Below are 23747 nucleotides of genomic sequence, written 5' to 3' on the forward strand. Positions count from 1 at the left end.
AGGGAATGCAGGGTTTGTGGCTCAACAGATCAGTCCACTGTGATGCACTGTAGACATGAGAACCTGTGCCTCTGGTGCTTTTCCCCAGATCATTGGAAGTCAAATTGTCCAAAACCGGGGGAACGCTATGCCAATCCCGGTGGTGAGAGACGCCCACCACTTCAGCAGCAACCATTAAAACTGACACGCCCACAGGTGAACACCCACATTCCCCCCCTTCAACTGTCTACCCCCAAGAAAGAATTTGATGATCTCGAGAAAACGTATGAGATTTTGTGCTCTGATGCGAAAGAAGGAGAGAAAATTGTTGTTAGGTTCACAAGAGGTTGAGGCTTTTTCAGATTTGTTTTACACCTCTGTGTCTGTACATGGGAAAGTACAGCTTAAGGGCATGCTTGACACTGGGTCTATGGCCTGTACATTGAGTGAACATGCGGAGCAGAGACTTTTGGAAGCAAGTGCCCTTCCTCAGCATTATCAGCCTCCCACAGAGTTAGTATTAGTGGGGTGTGGGGGGGAAGAAGACCTCAACAAAGTGTTTCTATGATTTGGAGATGCAAATCTATGGGATTGATGTTAAAGTGCCCACCCTAGTTGTTCCTGGACAGCGTGATGATCTCATCCTGGGATCGAACGTCATTAAGCATCTATTGCATGAGATGAAAGGCACTGACGAATACTGGAAGCTCGTCAACAACATGGATTGCCAGACCCACTCACCAGAGGGTGAGCAGTTTCTGCAGATGATGACAAGTGTCACAAGATGGAAGGGACAGCAAGTCGATGACAAGATTGGGACAGTGAAGCTCACTCAAGCTGTGACTCTTTCACCCAAGACTGAACACTTAGTTTGGGGTAAACTTCCTAAAAATGTGGCATTGTCTCCAGGCAGCACTGTAATAGTCGAACCTACCAGGTCAAAGGTCATGCCCAGAAACATACTCGTGGGTAGAGTTAGCGCCTCTTCAACCTCAGGAGGCTGAAGAAATTCGGCTTGTCACCAAAAGCACTCACAAACTTCTACAGATGCACAATCGAGAGCATCCTGGCGGGCTGTATCACCGCCTGGTACGGCAACTGCTCCGCCCACAACCGGAAGGCTCTCCAGAGGGTAGTGAGGTCTGCACAACGCATCACCGGGGGCAAACTACCTACCCTCTAGGACACCTACACCACCCGATGTTACAGGAAGGCCATAAAGATCATCAAGGACATCAACCACCCGAGCCACTGCCTGTTCACCCCGCTATCATCCAGAAGGCGAGGTCAGTACAGGTGCATCAAAGCTGGGACCGAGAGACTGAAAAACAGCTTCTATCTCAAGGCCATCAGACTGTTAAACAGCCACCACTAACATTGAGTGGCTGCTGCCAACACACTGACACTGACACTGACTCAACTCCAGCCACTTTAATAATGGGAATTGATGGGAAATGATGTAAATATATCACTAGCCACTTTAAACAATGCTACCTTATATAATGTTACTTACCCTACATTATTCATCTCATATGCATACGTATATACTGTACTCTATATCGTCGACTGCATCCTTATGTAATACATGTATCACTAGCCACTTTAACTATGCCACTTTGTTTACATACTCATCTCATATGTATATACTGTACTTGATACCATCTACTGTATCTTGTCTATGCTGCTCTGTACCATCACTCATTCATATATCCTTATGTACATATTCTTTATCCCCTTACACTGTGTATAAGACAGTAGTTTTGGAATTGTTAGTTAGATTACTTGTTGGTTATTACTGCATTGTCGGAACTAGAAGCACAAGCATTTCGCTACACTCGCATTAACATCTGCTAACCATGTGTATGTGACAAATACAATTTGATTTGATTTGAGTTATTACACCCATGTGGGGAGATGGATGGGTCCCTTTAAAGGTAGTAAACTGTTCTGACAAACATCCCACCCTAAGACGTGAAGTTGGCCGATGTGTCTACATACTTGGCTGTCGAGGATGCAACAATCTTTCAGGGCCTTCATGAAGTGAGGAAAACCCCAATGGAACAGAAGCAGGATGACAATGGCTGCCACAATCTGAAACAAAGACTGTCTGATCTAGGATTAGTAGACATTGACATTGATGGATGCCAGGTAACTGACCAGTGGAAGGAGAAGCTTGTGAATACCATCACAAAATATGAAGACATCTTCTCAAGGCATAATCTGGACTGCGGAGAAGCCAGGGGTTATGTTCACCATATCCACCTGGTTGATGACAGACCCTTCCGGCTACCATACAGAAGAGTTCCGCCTGCTCATTACCTGAAGCTGAGGAAGGTATTGACAGACATGGAAGAAGTAGGTCTTATACGCAAGTCAGTTAGTGAGTATGCCTCCCCTTTAGTCATGGTATGGAAGAAAGACGGGAGTCTGAGGTTATGCACTGATATCAGGTGGATGAATGCACGAACGGTGAAGGACACTCATCCCCTTCCTCATCAAGCAGATTGCCTCGCAGCCCTTGGTGGCAGTGCATTTTTCAGCACCATGGACTTGACCTCAGGATTTTATAACATTCCAGTTCATGAAGAGGACAAGAAGTACACAGCCTTTACCACACCGATGGGACTTTATGAGTACAATCGCATGCCACAAGGTCTGTGTAACAGCCCGGCCTCATTCATGAGAATGATGTTACGTATATTTGGGGACCTAAACTTCTCAAATCTCCTTTGTTACCTAGATGACTTGTTGGTCTTTGCACCCACCGAGGAACAGGCTCTACAGCGACTTGAAGCTGTGTTTAGCCGTCTAAGAGCCAACAATCTCAAACTAGCACCCAAAAAATGCCACTTCCTACGAAAAACAGTGAAATTCCTCGGACATTTCATTAAAGAGGACGGTGTATCAGTGGATCCTGAGAAGGTGGAGGCCATTGCCAAGATGAGCCATGCTCAGCTGATGGAGGCAGACGGATGCACTCCCTCTGCCCGGAGGCTGAAATCCTTCTTGGGTATGGTATTATATTACCAGCACTTCATTCCTGACTGTTCTGCTATAGCCAGACCTTTGTTTGCACTCACTGGGGGTCAAAAGAGAAGAGGAAGAGATGGGAAGAAGGGCAACAGTGGGATTTTCCGGAAGCTGACGCTATCGGATTGGACTGATGAGTGTGTCGTTGCATTCCAGAAGCTGAAGGATGCTCTTTTGAATTGTGTCCTGCTAGCTCACCCTGATTTCGAGAGGCCGTTCATTCTCTTCACTGACGCTTCCTTGGATGGTCTTGGGGCTGTGCTTTGCCAAGTACCTGAAGGTGAAGATAAGGCAAGGCCCATAGCATTTGCGAGCAAGACCCTGAGTAAGTCGCAGAGAAGGTATCTGGCACACAGACTTGAATTTCTAGCACTGAAATGGAGTGTGTGTGAGAAATTCAGTCACTGACTTAAGGGGCACGAGTTCACTGTCTGGACAGATAGTAACCCGTTAACGTACATCATGACAAAACCCAAGCTGGACGCTTGCGAGCAAAGATGGGTTGCCAAGCTGGCACAGTACAACTTTGATTTGAAGCGTATCCCAGGCAGCAAGAATACAGTAGCAGATGCACTGAGCCGCGACCCCTTCGCAGTGACTGTCGTGCAGAGACTGATGAGGGAGTCCTACCTAGCACTTCTGTCTGAGGCTGTTGGGACTTTGAATGATGATGTCCAAGATGCCTTCCATTGGGCTTCTTATCCCCAGGAGATAACCTCTTTGACCACTGCTGAAGTGAAGGCCATATGTCAGCTCCATATCGACTGGGAATGTTCAACGGAGATGCAAGCAATCCAGCTTGGTTCCAACACCCAACGGCTGCTTTCTCCTGGTATTGACACTTTGCCTGAACTCTCACACGAGGAACTTCGAGATCTCCAGCTGCAAGACTGTGACTTCCATGGTCATCCCTTTCGTCTTCAATAAGAAACGGCCCACCAGACGAGATCGATACAATGTTTCTTCTAAAGTGTTGTTGCTGATGAAACAGTGGGATCGCTTGATCCTAAGAGAGGGAGTTCTGTATCGTGTCATTAAGGAGAGTCACACAAACCAGAGAAAGTTCCAGTATGTCTTGCCAGAGGTGTTGAGACTCAAAGCGATGACTGGCATTCACGACCTTGCAGGACATCAAGGCCAAGCTAGAACTCTAGCTCTGGCCAGACAGAGATTTTTCTGGCCTGCAATGGAGAGAGACATCAAGGAGTATGTGCGCTGCTGCCAGAGATGCGTTCTAGCAAAGACTCCAGAGCCAGCAGGTAGAGCCCCGTTAGAGAGCATCAAAACTCTCCCATGGAGTTGGTGTGTTTGGATTTTTGGACAGCGGAAGACAGTAAGAAGAACTCAGTTGATGTTCTGGTGGTGACTGACCACTTCACTAAACTTGCCCATGCATGGCCATGCAGAAACCAGACAGCCAAGCAAGTAGCTCGTAAACTGTGGGATCATGTCTTCTGTGTCTACGGATTTGCATCAAGGATCCATACTGAAAAAGGCGCACATTTTGAGAGTGAGCTAATAGCATAACTGCTTAAGCTCTCCGGTGTCCAAAAGTCAAGAACCACAGCATATCACCCAATGGGGAATGGAGAAACTGAACGCTTCAACGGGACTTTAGGTAGCATGCTCAGGAGTCTGCTCTTGAAAACCAAAGAACATTGGCCTGAACAAATCCAGTCATTAACATTTGCCTACAATGCCACTGTTCACGAGACTACGGGCTATGCTCCATTCTTTCTCATGTTTGGTAGAGTCCCTCGGCTACCAGTGGATGTTATGTTCCGCAATGTTTTGGACGACTCCAGTGTTGTGGATTGCAACAAGTATGTCGAGACTCTGATCACTGGGCTGAAGGAAGCTATGAGTATTGCCCAAAGGCACACTGACAAACAACAGAGACGAGAAGGTTGGGAGTATGACAAGCGGGTTAAAGGCATCAGTTTGTCCATGGGGGATCGTGTCCTCATCGCCAACAAGGGTGAAAGGGGTCGCCGCAAGCTGGCTGACAAGTGGAACCCCGAGATTTTCACAGTGACTTCAGTCAATCCACAAACTCACACGTACATAATCCAAGACCGTTACGGCAGAGAGAAAGTGGTTCACAGGAATCTACTGCTGCAGGTGAATTTCTTGCCATTTGAAATTGATGATTCAGTGCACTTCAATGACGGTGATGCTGCAGGGCCTTCAATCAATGTAGATGCAGGAGAGGTCACCCACTCCGGCGATGGACTGGACAGGGAAGACATGGAGGACTCTGGGGAGGAAAGTGCATCCTGGCTGGCGGAGGATTCAAGCGATTACTCCGAGCTCTGGACATCGGATGGAAAGTCAGAGCCAGAATAACCTTGTTTGCTTGAGGAAAATGACCAGGGAAGCACCTCTGAGATTCTGGAGCTGATTCCTTCCAACCCACCTCTGATCAATGATCTAAGGCCAGAGCCACCGTTAGTTACTATGGCCCCTAGCCCAGTGGCAGGTCGCACAAGGGCGGGGAGGGTAGTTAAACCAGTCAAGAGACTAATAGTCAATTCACCAGAAGGTGTAAATTTAACACAGTACAGAGAGATGATTTAGTACAGGATTCTTTTTTTTAAGGCTAAGAATGTAGGTATAGTGTAAGAGGCACTATGCATAGGGGCAGTTGAAGGCCTGACCAACTTTCACTTGCCCTGAACCCTATGGGTAGCTTTGAGCTGAATTCAGAATTAAGCCTTGAGCTTGGTAGGTTATTTTGTTGTTTTACAAGGTTGGTGAAATTCAGGAGGGGTGAATGTAACAGTTGTTAAAGTACTATGTGAATTTCACCAGGTTCATATATTATGTCGTGTTGATTTGTTATGCATGCCTGCATCCTGGGAGAAGGGGAGTGTGTACTTACGTTTTGCCCGGCGTGCTCGTGCTCAAATCATTTTGATGCACTGAGAGAGGTAGGCACGCGTTTTCTGTCTTCAGAAAAGTTTGATTATTTTAAGTACAAAGTCATACAGTGTTTTGTTCATGAATAATGATGTATATTTAGAGGTTACTCATAAGTGGATGGTATTGTTATGATGCACTTGTAATTGTACTTTTTAGGATGATATCAACATTTTGAATTCAACATGTGGTTAATAGCTAGCTAAGGTATTAGCAGGCTATTGTATGTGAACTATGGCTAGCTCCTCGAATGATCCCAGTCCCTCCTATTGTGCATCTGTTGTAGAAAGAGGCGACGATTCTCAGAACATATGTGCTCTACAAATGTTTTATTTCCTTTTGGATGCAGAGTGAGTTCTGCTTGATTAAAACGACCTGATCTCCAAAGTCCACGTCTATTGTCTCAATCAACCACACACAACGCAGTTACAGCGGTGCAGTATAGCACCGGTTACATGCACAAACAAAAAAAATCAAACAATGATCGAAAGACCTGTGTTGCCCTTGTTAATGCAGAGAGATGATCCACAACTTCTAAATCATAACCTCAATTTTTTTCCCGCACATTGAATATAGTTGCAGAGTCCCTGTAATCCTAGATTCAGATCATTCAAGCGAGAAAAAACCTTACCCAGATAGGCCAGTCGTGTGAGAAACTCGTCATCATGCAAGCGGTCAGACAAATGAAAATGGTCAGTAAAGACAACTTTAAGCTCATCTCTCAATTAAAAAAAACGTGTTAATACTTTGCCCCTTGATAACCAGAGCAGTGAATTCTAAGCGTTACAGCTGGATGAGTCAACAGATGTGGTGGGCTTGGACGTAAAAGCGTTAATGGTCGAGACCCATATCATTGCATAATGCAGAAAATACGAGCGTCCAGGGGCCTTGCTTTAACACAGTTAATAATTTTCACTGTAGTGTCCAAAACGTCCTTCAAGCTGTCAGGCATTTCCTTTGCAGCAAGAGCCTCTTGGTGGATGCCGCAGTGTACCCAAGTGGTGTCAGGAGCAACTGCTTGCACGCGCGTTACCCCGCCACTATGTCTCCCTGTCATGGCTTTTGTGCCATCAGTACAGATAAACACATCTTGACCAGTCCATTTGATGTCACAAAGCAGTCCAGTACTTTAAAAAAATATCCTCTCATGTTGTCCTGGTTTCCAGTGGTTTGCAGAAGATGTCATCCTTAATTGCCCCCCTGGTTTGTATGCGAAGCAGTAATTGTTTCAAAACATCTGTCATGTAGAGGTGGTATGTCTATTTTCGAGCAAAAGGAATGAGCTGCAGCTACGTTTGGCTACATACGGACCATTAGTAGAATTCCCGTGAGAGCAACGGTTAATGTGATTGATGTTAATTGACTATGCTACCCGTATTTGACGTTGTGTGGTTATTCCGCTGAACAGTAGATCGTTTCATTTTATTTTTGGCAGTGAAACGAGGCTACCCAGGCGAGAAAAAAACATCACCCAAATGTATAGCCCCGTTGGAAAATCTAAATAGACTTTTTGAAAATGTCAATCACATTTTTATTTTGCGTACCCTCGACGGCATTTTAGGCGTACCCCAGTTTGGGAATAGCCGCCCTAGAGCATGTTCTTCATATTTCTTTATTTTATTGTGTTGAGTTGTAATACTTTTATATGCTGCTGTAAGGTTTCTCACTTTTATTTTTTACAGTGACATTGTTACAACCTTTTGTACAAGCTTGACAAATGACTATGCTTATACATCTTCCAAAACAAAATCCAAAGAGGAAATGCATTAATGAAACTTAAACATATGTTGACATCATTACAAAAGCAGACTTTAATGTTCTTACTGTATATAATTTGTAACTGTATTTTGGGGAAACATACTAGAAGTATGAAAAAAAGAGACTATTCTATGCATGTTAAATCTAGTCTTTTTCTCAAATGTTTACAGTTCTTTAAAATCCCAACTCAACGTCTATTCTAAATTAAGAAAGCTTGTGTTTCTGGGTGCACTTTGACCCCCATCTCCTGTTCCATCTTTGCCACAGTCACAGAATACTTGCTGAAGAGGAGTGGTTTCTTCCCCCCTTCACATTGAAAGTCTTTTCCCACCACAGACAGCCAGTTATGTGGAAACTGCTTTCCCACCTCTGAGAGACTCCATGAAGGTGGTGTATTCCTCTGGATGGCAGCGTTTATACTGGTCCACTTTCCTCCTGATCTGCGAGGGAGTGTCCTGGTAATAGTTCTTCTCATCTCTGGCCATAGCCTACAGAAAGAGAAAAATATTGTCTCACAATGCCCAAAAGAACATACAGTAATTATTGCAATGACCCAAAAGGCAATATACTGCAACTACAATACCAGCGCAACCTTTGAAATAGTACTACTGTAAAGAGTTGTCAAGTAAGGTGAAACTCCTCTTACCTTGTAGTTCTCACTGTGTTCCCTGACCATGTACTGCACATACTCGATCAAGTCTGTGGATAAGGTCTTTGTGTCTTTCTCTGGGAGACTGGCCTCAGCCACCAGCTCTGTTGAAAACAAGAAGACATACATGAGTTCACATGAACAGATCTTCCGATCAAATGTAATAGGTGAAGCGTTATATATGACTAGTCATATTACTGTCACAGGGAATGTGTATACAGTAGGTGTAATGGTCCTCTGTAGCTCAGTTGGTAGAGCATGCATGGCACTTGCAACACCAGGATAGTGAGCAGGACCACCCATATGCATTATGTATGCACGCATGACTTAGTCACTTTGGATAAGAGTGTCTGCTAAATGGCATATTAACATCCTGCTGGGTGAAGAACACAAACATTATGTCAAACAAGAAAATATGATTGGTGCCTTACCATTGAGTACATATGGCTTCCTTACAAGTTTGGGAGCGGGAGCATCTTCAGTTCTCCCCACAGCAGCAATCTGCAGACATATCAATTATAAGTGACTCAATTAGATTCATTAATTATTGAAAGTATAGCATATCACCACGATGGACAGGATATACTCACGGCTGGTGTCTTAATTGGGAGGGCGCGGTTTGGGTCAAATGCCAGACCCATGTCTCGCAAGTTTCTTGCCACCGACTTTTTGTCACTCCAGGCATTTCGGATCTGAGGACTTGGAATGAACATTCATTTGTTACACAACTATAGACATCTACCCATATGATTCTGATAAGTGGGTGAAGTATTGTATGTCTGGAGAGTAGCCACCCTTTGCCTTTAACAGCTTTGCACATTCTTGGCATGAAGAAATTACTAATATTTCCCCTGTTTTTTTCTGCCTTCTAGTCATTAAATCTCGTTGAGGAAATCAATGCAGTTGCAGCCTGAATGGAGAATGTTTTGGGTACCAACCGGTCCACAGAGACACATGAGTATTGGCGGCAGGTAGCCTAGCCACCAGTAACCCAAAGGTCGCTGGTTCAAATACCCGAGCCGACAAGGTGAAAAATCTGTTGATGTGCCCTTGAGTTAGGCACTTAATCCCAATTTGCTCCAGGGGCGCTGTACTACTGTGGTTGACCCTGTAGAACAACACATTTCACTGCACCCATCTGGTAGAAGTAACAAAATATTCCTGGCTGCATACAATGCCTTTGGTCAGTAAGATGAAACCATCAATACCAGATCGCCATCTGCCAACCTTTGTGCTACCATTAAACAAAATTCCCCTATGATTATTTCATGGAACACTTATCACATAGTCCCAATGTGATATGGCTATGCTTTCCACTGCATGTACACATCTAGCAGGCTAAACTCAACGATTTATGATGGAGACTGGGGGGAATGTTGTTATTCAACTAGGTATGTCAGTTAATAAAAAACTAATTATTATTTACAAAGACGGCCTACCACGGCCAACCCCGAACGACGATGGATCAATTGTGCGCCGCCATATGGGCCTTCCAATCACGGCCGGATGTGATTCTCCCTGGATTCGAACCAGGGACTGTAGTGACGCCTCTTGCACTGAGATGCAGTGCCGTAGACCGCTGCGCTACTCGGGAGCCCACTCAGGATTTCCGAATTCACATAAAATGACCTGATCAAAAACGTATAATTGCGGGTGTTTAAATCGATCGTTTTTGATAACGTAATTTTACGTGACTTCGAGGTCCTGTCCGCCGACAATAGTCGCCGCTCAACTCCATTGTAAATCGTGGAGTTTTGTTTAATCAGCTAAACCACTGCAGGACTAGCAAACTGCCATAAAACAAGAAAATAGACTACATACAATAATCTAAGTTATAACGATTCGCTAGCTAGTAGTTACCTATCTATATAGTTTGCTTTGATTGCTAGAAAACCTAACGTTAATAGAAACAACCACACAGGATGGATGCGCTAACGTTAGCATTGCTAGCATAGTTTGTTTTTCATCAACAATATTCGACTTACCACTCTATTCTCGGGGCTTCCCTTTTCTTAAACTGCTTTTTAAGTTTCTTTCTGTCTTTACTGTAGTCAAACGTGTTTCCTTTCCTTTTCTTTTTGGCTTTAGGCATTGTTACTTTGCTTTAAAATGAGCTACCTTTTGATTCTGAACAACGCGTGGAACTCAGCAGGAAGCAAGTGTGGACGCATGTGTTCTAATTCTTCTTCGCTGGGGTTTAGCGGCGGTTGACATACAATGTTAATGGTGCATTACCGCCACCAGCTGGACGGGGTATTGCATAATAAAAAATAAACACTTTCCTTGAAAGGGGGAAAACGACCTGCAAAAAAGGTTTACTAAATAAAATAACATCATAGTTCTCACAGTTCACTCCAAAATACATCCTCACACAGCTTCAGGGGCCTGTGATGGGGCTACATTCACAGACAGGATTTCTTGCACAGCCTCGGCTGTGAAATGACTTAGACCCCCAAAAAACATCAGCATTCACAAAGATTCCGATTTTGTTAGACTTCTTCTCCGCTTGTGCTGTACAGTTTGAGCATTGCAATAAATACAAAGTCTACCTTTTCAGCATGTAGCGTTTTACTATCCCTCAGTTGATGAGTAACCGTCACAGGTCGTGGTACCATTGATTCGTCCTTGTTCCTTCCAATTTTCTCACCGCCTCCAAATAGGCGACACGTTGGACACTCCTTATCGTTGCAGGTGCACTCCAAGAATTCAGATGCATGTTCACCTCCACCGTTGCAGCATCTCCCTTCATCTGGCATAACAATATTCGTCACTTCTGCACACACTTAACACATGACCAAATATGTTACATTTATAACACTGAAGGGGCTTGTGCACAAAAGCTTTTACAACGTGTCTCATGAATCCTAACTTTATATGAGAAGGGAGAACAGTAGCATGAATGAAGTGAACTTCTTTTCTCCGTCCACCGTACAGGCCTATAGATGTGCACCAACCACTCCACTGAGGTCTTCAGTTACATCTTCTGCCTTTATATCTCGCGCCATCCCAGACATAACACCGTTGATATGCGCCCTGCTACGAAAATCCATACAGGAAACATTCCACTCGGATATTATTTTGTGTCTTAAAACACGTTTCTTCTGCTCCGCAGACACAAACATCAAAATAAGACTACTTCTTGTGACTCTCACCGACTCCACACTTTCTTACAATACATTCGGGCACCCGAGTGGCCAGCTGTTTTAGGCACTGCATCCCAGTGCTTGAGGCATCACTACAGACACTCCAGTTCGATTCCAGGCTGTATCACAACCGACCGTGATTGGGAGTCCCATAGGGCGGCGCACAATTGGCCCATCGTCGTCTGGGTTTGGCCGGTGTAGGCCGTCATTGTAAATACTAACTGACTTGCCTAGTTAAATAAAACAAATCCCGATTTTATTAAGCGGATTTCCCAAGTAGCGTTGATCCAATACCCTGACTCAAGTCTAGTGGTTCCTATTTTCCATCATAGCTTGACTATTCTTGTTTTCCATTTTCTTCGCCACTGTAACCCACTCATTCTCACTTGTTGTACTATTAGCGTCACTCGACTCACTAGCAGTTTCAAACAAAACCTCAGTTTCACCCAACTTCTTGCAAATTCTTTAAATAATAGTCCTGTACAAGGTATTTCCATAGCTGGTAAAGAAATGATTCTAAGCCAGCTGACTGATGATACTACACTTTTTCTGAAAGACGCTAACCAAATTCCCATATCGATCAATGTGATACAATCCTTTTCCAAAGCGTCTGGTCTATATCTTAACATTAATAAATGTGAACTCATAGCTGTCAAAGATTGTGTGACACCTTCATATTATGGTATTCCAGTAAAAGAAGAACTTACATATTTAGGCATAACCATTACACAGGATCAGAAGTCTAGAGGCTTACTAAATTTTAACCCTCTTATTAAAAAAACCCAGAAGAAACTAAATCAATGGCTACAGAGGGACTTATCTTTAAAAGGTAGAGTCCTAATAACCAAGGCTGAAGGTATCTCTAGACTAACATATGGTGCTCTATCTTTATATCTTGACCGTAAAATAAGCAAGGAGATAGACCAGATGCTTTTCAACTTTCTTTGGAGAAACCGTACCCATTACATTAGGAAAACTGTTGTAATGAACACTTATGAGAATGGTGGACTGAATTTTCTGGACTTTACTACTTTAAATAATACTTTTAAGATCAATTGGATAAAACAATTCCTAAGAAGACCCACTTCTATCTGCAATGTTATTCCTCATCATGTCTTCTCTACTTTTGGTGGCCTTAACTTCATGTTGTTTTGCAATTATAATATTGACAAAGTTCCAGTGAAACTTTCTGCTTTTCATCGGCAGGTTTTCTTGTCGTGGTCCTTAATTTATAAACACATTTTTTCTCCACACAGATATTATATATGGAATAATCGGGATATATTGTATAAAAATACCTCTGTTTTTAGAATATTGGTTCCGAAATAATATCCTATTGGTGAGCCAATTGGTAAATGCAGAGGGTCTTTTACTCAGTTATAAAGAATTCTTATCACTTTACAAGGTTTTTGTAACACCTAAAGATTTTGCAATTGTTTTAGATGCCATTCCCTCAGGTGTTGCTGTTATTCAGGAACATGTCAAGACCTGACTCTCAGAGCCTACCTTCTGTTGACCCTGTTGACTCATCAGTAGGAAAGATTTGTTTCTCTTTTGGTCCATTCAACAACAGAGCAATACGATCCTTGTTTCAGCAGGGTGTTGTATCTATACCTTATGTCATGCCTTATTGGAATGGATTTATTGATAATATCTGTTGGAAAAAAGTTTGGATGTTGTCACACACATACCTACTTGTTAACAAAATTAAGGAAGTTTCCTTTAAAATTATTCATAAATATTATCCTGCCAACCACTATATGAAGAAGTTTAAGGAAAACATCAACTCAAATTGCTCCTTTTGTAATGACCACCCAGAAACAGTTGTGCATCTTTTTTGGCATTGTATGCATGTAAGAAAACTGTGGCAAGACATCAGTAGGTTTATAATTGAACACATTTATGAAGATTTTACACTATTGTGGAGAGATGTACTGTTTGGATTCTTTACATACAATAGAAATAAGCAGAATCATTTTTATGTAATTAATTTCATTATTCTTTTGGCCAAATTTCATATACACAAATGTAAATTTACAAACAGAAAACCACATTTTCGTACCCTACAAAAAGAAATTGAACTGTATTTTAAGACGGTTAAATGCTCTACTAACAAAAAAGCTGTTAGAATTGTAAGTATATGCATGTCCCTTAAGGTCCTTGTGTAATTGTAATGTGATATTGTACCCCTAGCTCGATTGTCTATTGTTTGTAATCTATGTATGCTTGTGTTCCCTCATGTGCTTTATGTATTGATTTGATATTAATAATAAAAAAATAAAAAAAATCAGTTTCCGCCATCTTCCATTTCCCACATCCGTTACATCCCTCCTCCTCTCTTCGGAGTTCGGACGCCTGGTGTTTGGTGTCACGTGGGTGGAATAAACGCCCCTTTATCTTTGACCTTTCTGTAGTAAAGAAAATAAGAAATAAATATTATTACAGTAGTAGCATATTAAATAAAAGTATCAAGACAATATTACTATTAAAATCTCATTTAAATCCATTCAATTATGGGCGATAATTTGATAACAGAGAAGGTGTGACAATGACCTATTCTGCTTCTGGTGGTGCTGATCTTGCTGTTACTGGTGATGATGATGATTATGATGAATGATGAGGGATTCATTATGAAATACAATTATAGATTCATTTGCAAGTAATTATAACCCAAGAGTTGTCATTCTTCATCAGTGTCAACACAAAGGTTCCAACCACCTAGCCTACTGCGCAAACATCAGAAAGCTATACTTGTCCATCTGGGTTCATTTCAATTGATTGACAATGACAAACATGGCAAGGACTTTTAGCAACGATTGAGTTGAAATTGGTTGTCTTTCTTATTTTCAGAATATATTTCTTAACAAATTAGAAAGGATGTACATAAGCATTGGAGAAAGAGAGAGAGGAAGAGGAGAGAGAGAGTTTGCCACCTCTGTGCAAAATCTATTCCAGATGACAATAGCCTCAAAGATATGAACATCCAAGAGGATTTCTACATCTCATTCTGAGGACAAAAATAAAATGAGGCTTGTAGTGGTATCATTATTTTTTATTCCTTGTCTTCTGGGGACCATGGTAACCAGGCTGCCAGCATCAAACCTCATTCAGTGGTGTAAGGGCACACATATTTTACTGAGAAGGAGAGATCTCACTTTTTTGAACCGTTGGATTAGTGTGTTCTCAGGAGCGTTGATTCGATTTCATACTCTCCAAATGGACTTTCGTATATGACTGTTTCCATTTCCTTCATCTTAATGGAGGATTCTGCTACTCTCAGAGGAGATCTCTTATGTCCATCATAACAACCCACACTCACTGAGACTGTAACAACTAGGTTACCAAAAGAGAGCTTTTCTTTGGACGTGAAAGAACATTTCTTTCAATTCCTTTTTTCTTTCTATCCATTCACACTTTTTTTCAGCATAGACTACGATATCTAGTTTTATAAAGCATATCAACCCGAGAGCCAATATGAGAAACAAGACCCAATGCTATTACACATCTATACATAGTTTATGCTATTACATTATCTATAAATGTGTTAGTTGAAAAAAATGTTTGGTAACCATATTTTAATATCAGAGAGACAAATAGTCTCTCTCGCCAGACTCTGTGCATGACAAAAAAAAGAGACATGCAATGGTCAAGGGGATGTTAAGCGGCGCAGCACAGGGGAACCCAAGAGCAGACAGACCAGGAAACAGGGATGAATGAACCGAGATGTTTATTGTAACACATAGAGAACTGAAGTGCAGATCCAGGGAGGCTTGGATGAGTTGTAGCAAACCAGATGTGGAGGCTGAGGTTGGAGTGAGCTGGGTTGGGACAGGGTAAACAGGTCTGTAGGGGAATCCAAGGGAGTGGTGCTGTGGTGAGATGTGTAACAGGAGACAGGAACCAGAATGGCAAAACAGCAGCGAGAGGAGAAACAGTGTCACGCAAGGAAATAGGCACAGCAGGATATTAAATAACAACAAATTGCTAGAAGCATGACTGACTGAACGGCGATTACGATCTGGCAGAGTGGAAGTGGCAGTGGCAGGACTGAGTATTTATAGAGGTCTTGATTATGGAACGGGTTGCAGGTGGTGGGGAACTGCTTTGACTCCAGCACACCTGTCTCCAACCACACAATCGCACACAGAGAGAGCGAAGAAGAGGGAGAGAACTGGGGGAATGGCTGCAGGTCAATGAGACTCCGGATGTCCACTAGGGGGTGTAGCAGGAGCAGAGATGGGACAGGGGGATTCTTGTTAATGCAATGCCATGCCTCTAGATGTCCCTGTAACCAAGCAAAATATCCATTTACTGTAGAATCCATTCTTCATGCTCATTTTCTTTATTCAGACATTGCATTCAACTGAATGGTCCATCAGGTAAAAAGTGTTATATTGCTTCCCCTAAAATGTGAATGGCAACATTTTGTTACTAGTTGGCCTTCATTTGAGACTATGCTGCATTCATAACCAAGTGGGGAAGTGGTAATTACCAGTTGTGAAGTCGTAAATACCAATTGGATGCATTCCAGTGATTTGAACTCGAAACGCTGACTGGCCAACAAGCTGTATCAACCCTAAACTAAAAGTATAGTTATCATGCTTTTAAAGAGATTATAGTGTAAAACATGTATGTGCCTCCCAAGTGGCGCAGCAGTCTAAGGCACTGCATCGGCAGTGCTAGAGGCATTACTACAGACCTGGGTCACAACCGGCCGTGACGGGAGACCCATGAGGCGGCGCACAATTGGCCCAGCATTGTCCGGGTTAGAGGAGGGTTTGGCCGGCTGGCTGTCTTTGTCCCATCGCGCTCTAGAGACTTCTTGTGGCGGGCCGGGCACATGCACGCGGACACGGTCACCAGTGTTTCCTCCGACACATTGGTGCGGGTGGCTTCTGGGTCAAGCGAGCAGTGTGTCAAGAAGCAGTGCGGGTTGGTGGGGTCGTGTTTCGGAGGACGCATGGCTCTCGACCCTCACCTCTACCGAGTCAGTATGGGAGTTGCAGCAATGGGACAAGACTGTAACTACCAATTGGATATCATGAAATTGGGGGAAAAGTACACACACAAAAAATGAATAAAAAAACAACTTATTAGATTGCTTTTCATAAATAATGGTTTGTGTTACATTTAACTGCTGACAAGTGTGTAATCTAGGTCATTTCCTTAGTAGGTGACGTCAGAGGTCAGGATGTGGGAGAAGTCGAAGCTCAGGATGATTGTGGAGTTTCCCACTTGTATTTACGATTTGGTGGGGCGTTCATGTGTACGGTTCCCAGTCATATGTGGTAAATACCACCGTCCACTTGGTTATGAATGCAGCATTGGTTTGCGCTTCTTACGTCATGCGTTGAATAACTGAATATGAATATGAAGATTTTATCCAAGTTTGGTATTAAACGGGCGTGGTTATGTCACTAAAGTCCAATGAAAAAAAACACAACTATTTACACTGTCAGAATACACCAATAGTTCACGTGTGGGCGGGGTCCAGTGGTAAACACAAAATAGTCCCAGTTGGAATCGACGCAGTTTGACGCTTCGGGGGTGGCGGTACTACGGGGAGAGAACGACGGAGCGGAGAGTCATTCAGGGTTAAAATATTCCGCCTTGGGGGGTGGGGGAGGACATACTTCACTGCCAACCCAGTGACAAGGTTGGGTCTGCGGTGCCTGCAACCCAGGAAAACATGGAGCTCGAGAATATCGTGGCCAACACAGTCCTGTTGAAAGCAAGAGAAGGTAAGAGACGTCGAAGGGCAGGGACGGGTGACAAGCTTGACAGCTCCTCTCTCTGCACCGCCAGAACCAACTCTGAATCCGGGGATTCCCCCAGGAAGTCCAGGCCATAGAGATAGGCGCTGGATGATTGCTGTCCCTCTTTATTATTTGCAAATCCTCTGAAGCGTTAAGATAAATATTAACATCCCATATGCTCGCTGTGGCCTTCGTTACACAATATTTATCCGAGTTTAACCTTGGACAGTGGTAGGCTACAGAAAAGATGCGAGTGTCAATCTGACTGCGCGAGACTTTTGATTCCCCTTATTCCGCTTTGTACACTACTGCGTCCTTCGGTATTTTTTTTATACAGGATGTTGAACAGAATACCATATTCAATGAGAATAAAAAGAGCAGCACTCATCACTCATGCCAGTACACATGCATTTGTGGACCTCTTTTTGGCATTGACAGCGTATGTCAGTGCGCTCCATGGTTGCAAGAATATTGTAGTGGTGTTGACAAGGGTGTCAACATTGTCAATTTGTGAAACGACAACAAAGATTATGACTGATTAAGCAGCACTATAGGCTCTAGCGTACTATCTAACTGTAACAGGATGGTCAGGATGCAGATTTCGAATAACTGTATAATGTGTCAATCTGAAACACAAATTGCAACAATGTATATCAATTTACCACCCAATCACAGATTATCTGCAAAAGTAAGACATTGATGTATCTGTTGTAACTCTTTCCTACTAAATCAATTAGTGCAAACACAATAAACAAATATCTTGTTTTAGAACTAAGGAATGTTTTTCCTTCAAACTATTTACAGAATCATTCGGTTCACAGGGTGGTAGACCCCAATCCCATGAACCTCACTCTAGCTGTATCAGTCTCATGGTGTGCACAGCTTTCTAGCAGATCTGACAGTAGTGGATATATAAAGTAGAATAGAAAGTAATATAATAACTTTTATTTTCCCCCAGATAGAACATCCGTATCATCATTGAATAGCATCATACTGATCTGTAAATGTGTTTTTCAATCAATCAGTTTTTCATTAGTTAAATGTTTTATAATGGCAAACAAAAAAACAATTGTACTGTGGTAGTCTATAGCAAAACACAGGGTTCAAAATGTTATTGTCCTGTGGTAGGATCAGTAATGAACCACTGTGCTGGCTCTGTCTACTGTGCTGGCTCTGTTTGATAGAGGAGAAGTATTGAATCAGCCATGGACATTACAGACTTCTGTTGTCATGTCGCCTCTCTCTGGTCAGGTTGTATGCAATTGAAATCTACATTCAATGCCACTGTGTAGTGTTATTATAGTTCGGTATAGTACACCTCAACACTAAGTTCTACTTAAAATCTTTTAAGATTGCAAGTCTTACTTCAGCCATCAGGGACTAAAGAGGGTGTGTTTTGCAGCAGAATGTAAAAAGATGAATCAATTAATTCTAAATGATAAAAGTAGTTCTCTGAGAGACCGAGCCCTACTCAGTAGCCAAGTGAAGTGGTATGATCAACTCCACAAGGAGAATAACCCTAGTTATTACTGCAAACCAGCCATGTTGTATCTGCTACACCCCAATATGGTGTTCTAATAGAAGCTCCTCTACTTTATTTCCACTCTTGTTGTTTATGATGGTGGTAATAACACTGCAAGTATCTTATTATTATCAAATAGTGATAAAGTAGTTAATAATAACTTTATACTTTCGGTCACAAACAACAGTTTAAAATGGAAAAGGGCGGTAGAGTGAAAGAATAAGAGTCTCTGATTTGCAATATTATTTCCATACTGTTTGTCTGTCTTTGCATTTGCACTAATGCAGGATGTATGTGGACACCTGCATGTCGAACATCTCATTCCAAAATCATGGGCATTAATATGGAGTTGGTCCCCCTTTGCTTCTATAACAAACTCCACTCTTCTGGGAAGGCTTTCCACTAGATGTTGGAACATTGCTGCGAGGACTTGCTTTAGTTCAGCCGCAAGAGCATTCTGAAGTTGGAAGCACAGAATGGTCTAGAATCTCATTGTAGGCTGTAGCGTTAACATTTCCCTTCACTAGAGCTAAAGGGCCTAGCCCGAACCATGAAAAACTTCCCCAGACCATTATTTCTCATCCACCAAACTTTACAGTTGGCACTAAACATTGGGCAGGTAGCGTTCTCCTGGTATCCGCCAAACCCACATTAGTCCGTCAGACTGACAGATGGTGAAGTGTGATTCATCACTCCAGAGAACGTATTTCCACTGCTGCAGAGTCCAATGGCGGCAAGCTTTACACCACTTCACACCAAACCCATTTCATGAAGCTCTCGACGAACAGTTATTGTGCTGACATTGCTTCCAGAGGCATTTTGGAACCTGGTATTGAGTGTTGGGACTGAGGAGAAATTATTTTTTACGCACTACGTGCTTCAGTACTCGGCAGTCCCATTCTGTGAGCTTGTGTGGCCTACCACTTCGTGGATGAGCTGTTGTTGCTCCTAGATGTTTCCACCTCACAATAAGAGCATTTACAGTTGACCAGGGTAGAAATTTGACTGACTTGTTGGAAAGGTTGCAGACTGACAGTACCACGTTGAACGTCACTGAGCTCTTCAGTAAGGCCATTCTACTGCCAATGTTTAACAATGGAGATTGCATTGCTGTGTGTTCCATTTTCCATTTTGTCTTTGCATTTGCACTAATGCAGGATGTGAATAGGTCTGATCTCATTCTTTCAACACCAGTGAGTATATCTCCATCAAACAATACTGGGTTAGTGATAATATACTGTACACTGTCATTTGTCATTCTTGTACATCTATTTGCCAGGCATAAACAATGTACTCAGCGTGTTATTTGCATCCTGTCCACTTCCCATTGTGATAAAACATTGTTAGCCACACATAGTGTCAATATGTTCTCTGCCAACTACTATTTGAATAGCAAATGTTACTTTGCATGGCATCCAGTTCCTCCTCGTGCCCCTTACAGAGTTAGTTTCCCCATCCAACCAAGATGGGAAACTTTACATCATAGGCAGCAGGCATATTCTGCATATCAGTTTGTTTGTTGTCATACTGTAGCTTCCCTTGACCAATGTCAGATTGGGTGAGGATGTTTGGATAGTTGGTGTCCTTTATTTGCACTGGTGAAAGTTAAAGCAGGATAATGGTCAGCTGTGCAAAGCCTTGTTTTGAATCTGGGTTCTGTTGATTTTTTTTTGAAGGTGCACACCATTACCATAGGGCAACAAGTTAACCCCTAGCTTTTAACTGGCACTTAGTTGAAACGAAGATGAGGAACTGACTTAATTTTCTCTCCTTATGTTCTTTGTCTGCGGGACAGACGTTAACAAGTTCCTCATTGCTGCCCTGAGTCCATGTATGCTAGCTAAGCTATATATCACTACACTAAAACCCTCCCTCCCCATTCCCTTCCTCTGCCTTCATCTACCACTAAAGACAAAGGGCCTCAACCCTCCTGCCTCAGTGTGTACTGTAGGCTCCAGTTTACACACACACAGTCAGCCCTGTGACCTTTCCCTGGACGGCATGTTGACAAGCCAGCTTTTCTAATAAGGAGGGAGCAGCAGGGCCTCCCACCTGGACCAGCCATTCTGCCTGCTCGCGCTGTGTGTGAATGCTGCAGCGTGTGACGTGGGTCTCACAGACGTTAGGACAGCGGGGCATTCTCATGGCATTGACATGATTCTTTTCCTGAAGCCACTCCAGGACGCCTGCAGTCCATAGGCCTGTGGGAGGGAAGGTGGTGGGAGGGAAGGGAATAGTGGAGCCTTAGGCTGGGCAGTCTCCCTTGAGGAAAACAGAAACAGTTCACTCTCTCTCCAGTAACCTTTGTGGAGTTGAGCAAAGTTGTACTTTTATGTCGTACTGTTTTCTATCATCTATTGGAAGATTGGCATCTGGATTTTGTAGTCCCCCTGGCTCTTTCAGACCCCATGACCTTGGTGTGGGTCAGGGTCTCACCAGGTCACCATTCAAGGTCAATGTTTGTGTCAAGACCTTAAAGAAATTCAAAAGCTGTAGGCTATTTGTTAGCATTGTGGTTGGGTATTACTAACCCTATCTCATAGACAGTAATAAAGTAAGTATGTTTTTTCTATGTCGACAATGGAGCACTGTCTTCTTGAAACACACTCCAGGACATCCATTATTTTAATCACCCTGACCCTCCTCTTTATCTTGGCCAATGTACAACAGCACTTTTGTTCTGAGTGTTTTTAGGAGAGCTGTATGTATTTTATGGATCGCTCAAGTCTGTCTACTTACTGTATGTATCAGGTATTATTTAGTGTTTTTTTATGTGTTAAATGTTCCCTTTATTTGATTAATCAACCACTGTTCTTTTGCAGGAGGTGGTGGAAACAGAAAAGGAAAGAGCAAGAAATGGAAACAGATGCTTCAGTTCCCCCACATCAGCCTGTGTGAGGAGCTCCGGCAAACTACAGGTACGCTACCTCTCCTCTGCCCGCTAGCTCACCGCTCACTCATGACTAGATATACTATATGTCCAAAAGTATGTGGACACTTGCTTGTCGAACATCTCATTCCAAAATCACGGGCATTATTATGGAGTTGGTCCCCCTTTGCTTCTATAACAACCTCCACTCTTCTGGGAAGGCTTTCCACTAGATGTTGGGACATTGCTGCGGGGACTTGCTTTCGTTCAGCTGCAAGATCATTCCGAAGTTGGAAGCACAGAATGGTCTAGAATGTCATTGTAGGCTGTAGCTTTAACATTTCCCTTCACTAGAGCTAAAGGGCCTAGCCCGAACCATGAATAACTTCCCCAGACCATTATTTCTCCTGCACCAAACTTTACAGTTGGCACTAAACATTGGGCAGGTAGCGTTCTCCTGGCATCCGCCAAACCCACATTAGTCCGTCAGACTGCCAGATGGTGAAGCGTGATTCATCACTCCAGAGAACATATTTCCACTGCTTCAGAGTCCAATGTCAGGGAGCTTTACACCACTCCAGCCAATGCTTGGCATTGTGCATGGTGATCTTAGGTTTGTGTGCGGCTGCTCGGCCATGGAAACCCATTTCATGAAGCTCCCGACGAACAGGTCTTGTGCTGACATTGCTTCCAGAGGCATTTTGGAAAGGTTGCAGACTGACAGTACCACGTTGAACGTCACTGAGCTCTTCAGTAAGGCCGTTCTACTGCCAATGTTTGACAATGGAGATTGCATGGCTGTGTGTTCCATTTTTTTTACACCGGTCATCAACGGGTGTGGCTGAAATAGCCAAATCCAATATTTGAAGGGGTGTCCACATACCTTTGTATATATAGTTTACCATGGTACTAAAAGTCTGAACAAAAACACAAGATGGGAGAACCTGCAATCCACACTCGAGGTGAAAATTCACACAAAACAATAACTAGGCACTGAGATTCTTTATAAAATGCAATTCAATGTGACGTTCACTGTGGTGTGGTCTGACAGAAGTCAAGGTGGGGTTGGTGGTGACAGACTGTGTTATGAAGTAGTCTGATGGCAGTTGACCATACGGTCCTTTCAATGGTGGAGCAAATCCCCACCCCATCCTCTCAAGACAAGAAGCATATATAATTTAGTACAGTTGGAATGCAGGTCTGTATAATATGCATCAGTTATCTTATTGTCTAATCAGGAGTCATTATACTATCATCCCATTATTTCCTTAGGAAGTGCATTAGTTATTGTCAATTTTGTGCACAAAGCAACATGTATTGGCTTTGTGTTTTTTGGCAGTTGTGGCTGGTGCTGCTGGTGGTAGTCAGGAGTTGTTGAACATGGAGTCACACCAATGCAGATCAGCTCACTGCATGGTCTTTTGTAATCATGGGGCTTGCATTGCATCCTGTGGAACACGTGAATGATGAAGATAGGCTGCTGTGGTAACTTCTGTTTTTCTCAACCTTTCCCGATGATTTAGAGGCATTGTCGGCTGTTCCTCTACAGCTGCACAGAGAGGGTTTATAAATCCCTCTCATCCATCACTCTCTCAGATGGATGAGTTTGGGATTAGGGCTGTGATGGTCATGGAATTTTGGATGACGGTTATTGGCCAGCCAAATGATCATTTAAGACGCACATTTTGTCCTCTCCTCTGCTCCTGACTTCGTGTGCCGCCATAGAAATAGAATGAATAGAACGGGCATCCCCGTTCAAGTCAATGAGGGCATAATGGGTGGACTGTACCCATTGGAGCAAAGCAGGAAGTAAAAGCAGGAAATGTACCCATCAATATGTGCTGTAATTTGTTGATTCAACTCAACTGACATTACAAAAATATATTCCATTGCATGAGCCACATCAGTTAAAGCTTTTGCTTTTGGTTTTGTACAAAGCTTCAAACAGCTGAAAATACTATTTTTGGTTATGGAAAAGGTATTTCACAGCGGTTTAGATGGTACAATGATTCTCTACACTATACTTGCTTGTTTTGTCACATAAACTAAAATTAAGCAAACTATTAGAATTTTAGCAACCAGGAAATAGTTCATCTTTAAAAATAATTTGAATGAACATTCT

At 42.9% G+C, this 23747-nt stretch overlaps 3 protein-coding genes across 3 annotated transcripts in view; 2 read left to right on the forward strand and 1 right to left on the reverse strand.

The window, feature by feature from the left end:
• The first annotated feature begins 2034 nt into the window (after nt 1-2034).
• LOC121847269 (retrovirus-related Pol polyprotein from transposon 17.6) lies at nt 2035-3936 on the forward strand. The gene is made up of 2 exons (XM_042327848.1): nt 2035-3334; nt 3449-3936. Exons 1-2 carry the CDS (start codon nt 2035-2037, stop codon nt 3934-3936), a joined length of 1788 nt encoding a protein of 595 aa, XP_042183782.1.
• Nucleotides 3937-7582: 3646 nt separating this feature from the next.
• nop16 (NOP16 nucleolar protein homolog (yeast)) lies at nt 7583-10514 on the reverse strand. Its single transcript, XM_024431824.2, has 5 exons — nt 10321-10514; nt 8926-9034; nt 8767-8836; nt 8333-8439; nt 7583-8174 (listed from the first exon to the last, which is right to left on the reverse strand). Exons 1-5 carry the CDS (start codon nt 10425-10427, stop codon nt 8031-8033), a joined length of 537 nt encoding a protein of 178 aa, XP_024287592.1. The 5' UTR covers nt 10428-10514; the 3' UTR covers nt 7583-8030.
• A 6490-nt stretch (nt 10515-17004) lies between these two features.
• LOC112257901 (G protein-coupled receptor kinase 6) overlaps nt 17005-23747 on the forward strand; it is a 63915-nt gene continuing 57172 nt past the window's right edge. The window contains exons 1-2 of the mRNA XM_024431825.2: nt 17005-17219; nt 21579-21674. Of these exons, the coding sequence (XP_024287593.1) occupies nt 17168-17219; nt 21579-21674 (148 nt within the window). The 5' untranslated portion in view covers nt 17005-17167. The remainder of the gene's footprint in view (nt 17220-21578; nt 21675-23747) is intronic.

Source organism: Oncorhynchus tshawytscha, linkage group LG09, assembly GCF_018296145.1.
Source record: "Oncorhynchus tshawytscha isolate Ot180627B linkage group LG09, Otsh_v2.0, whole genome shotgun sequence".
In the NCBI taxonomy this organism is placed as follows: domain Eukaryota; kingdom Metazoa; phylum Chordata; class Actinopteri; order Salmoniformes; family Salmonidae; genus Oncorhynchus; species Oncorhynchus tshawytscha.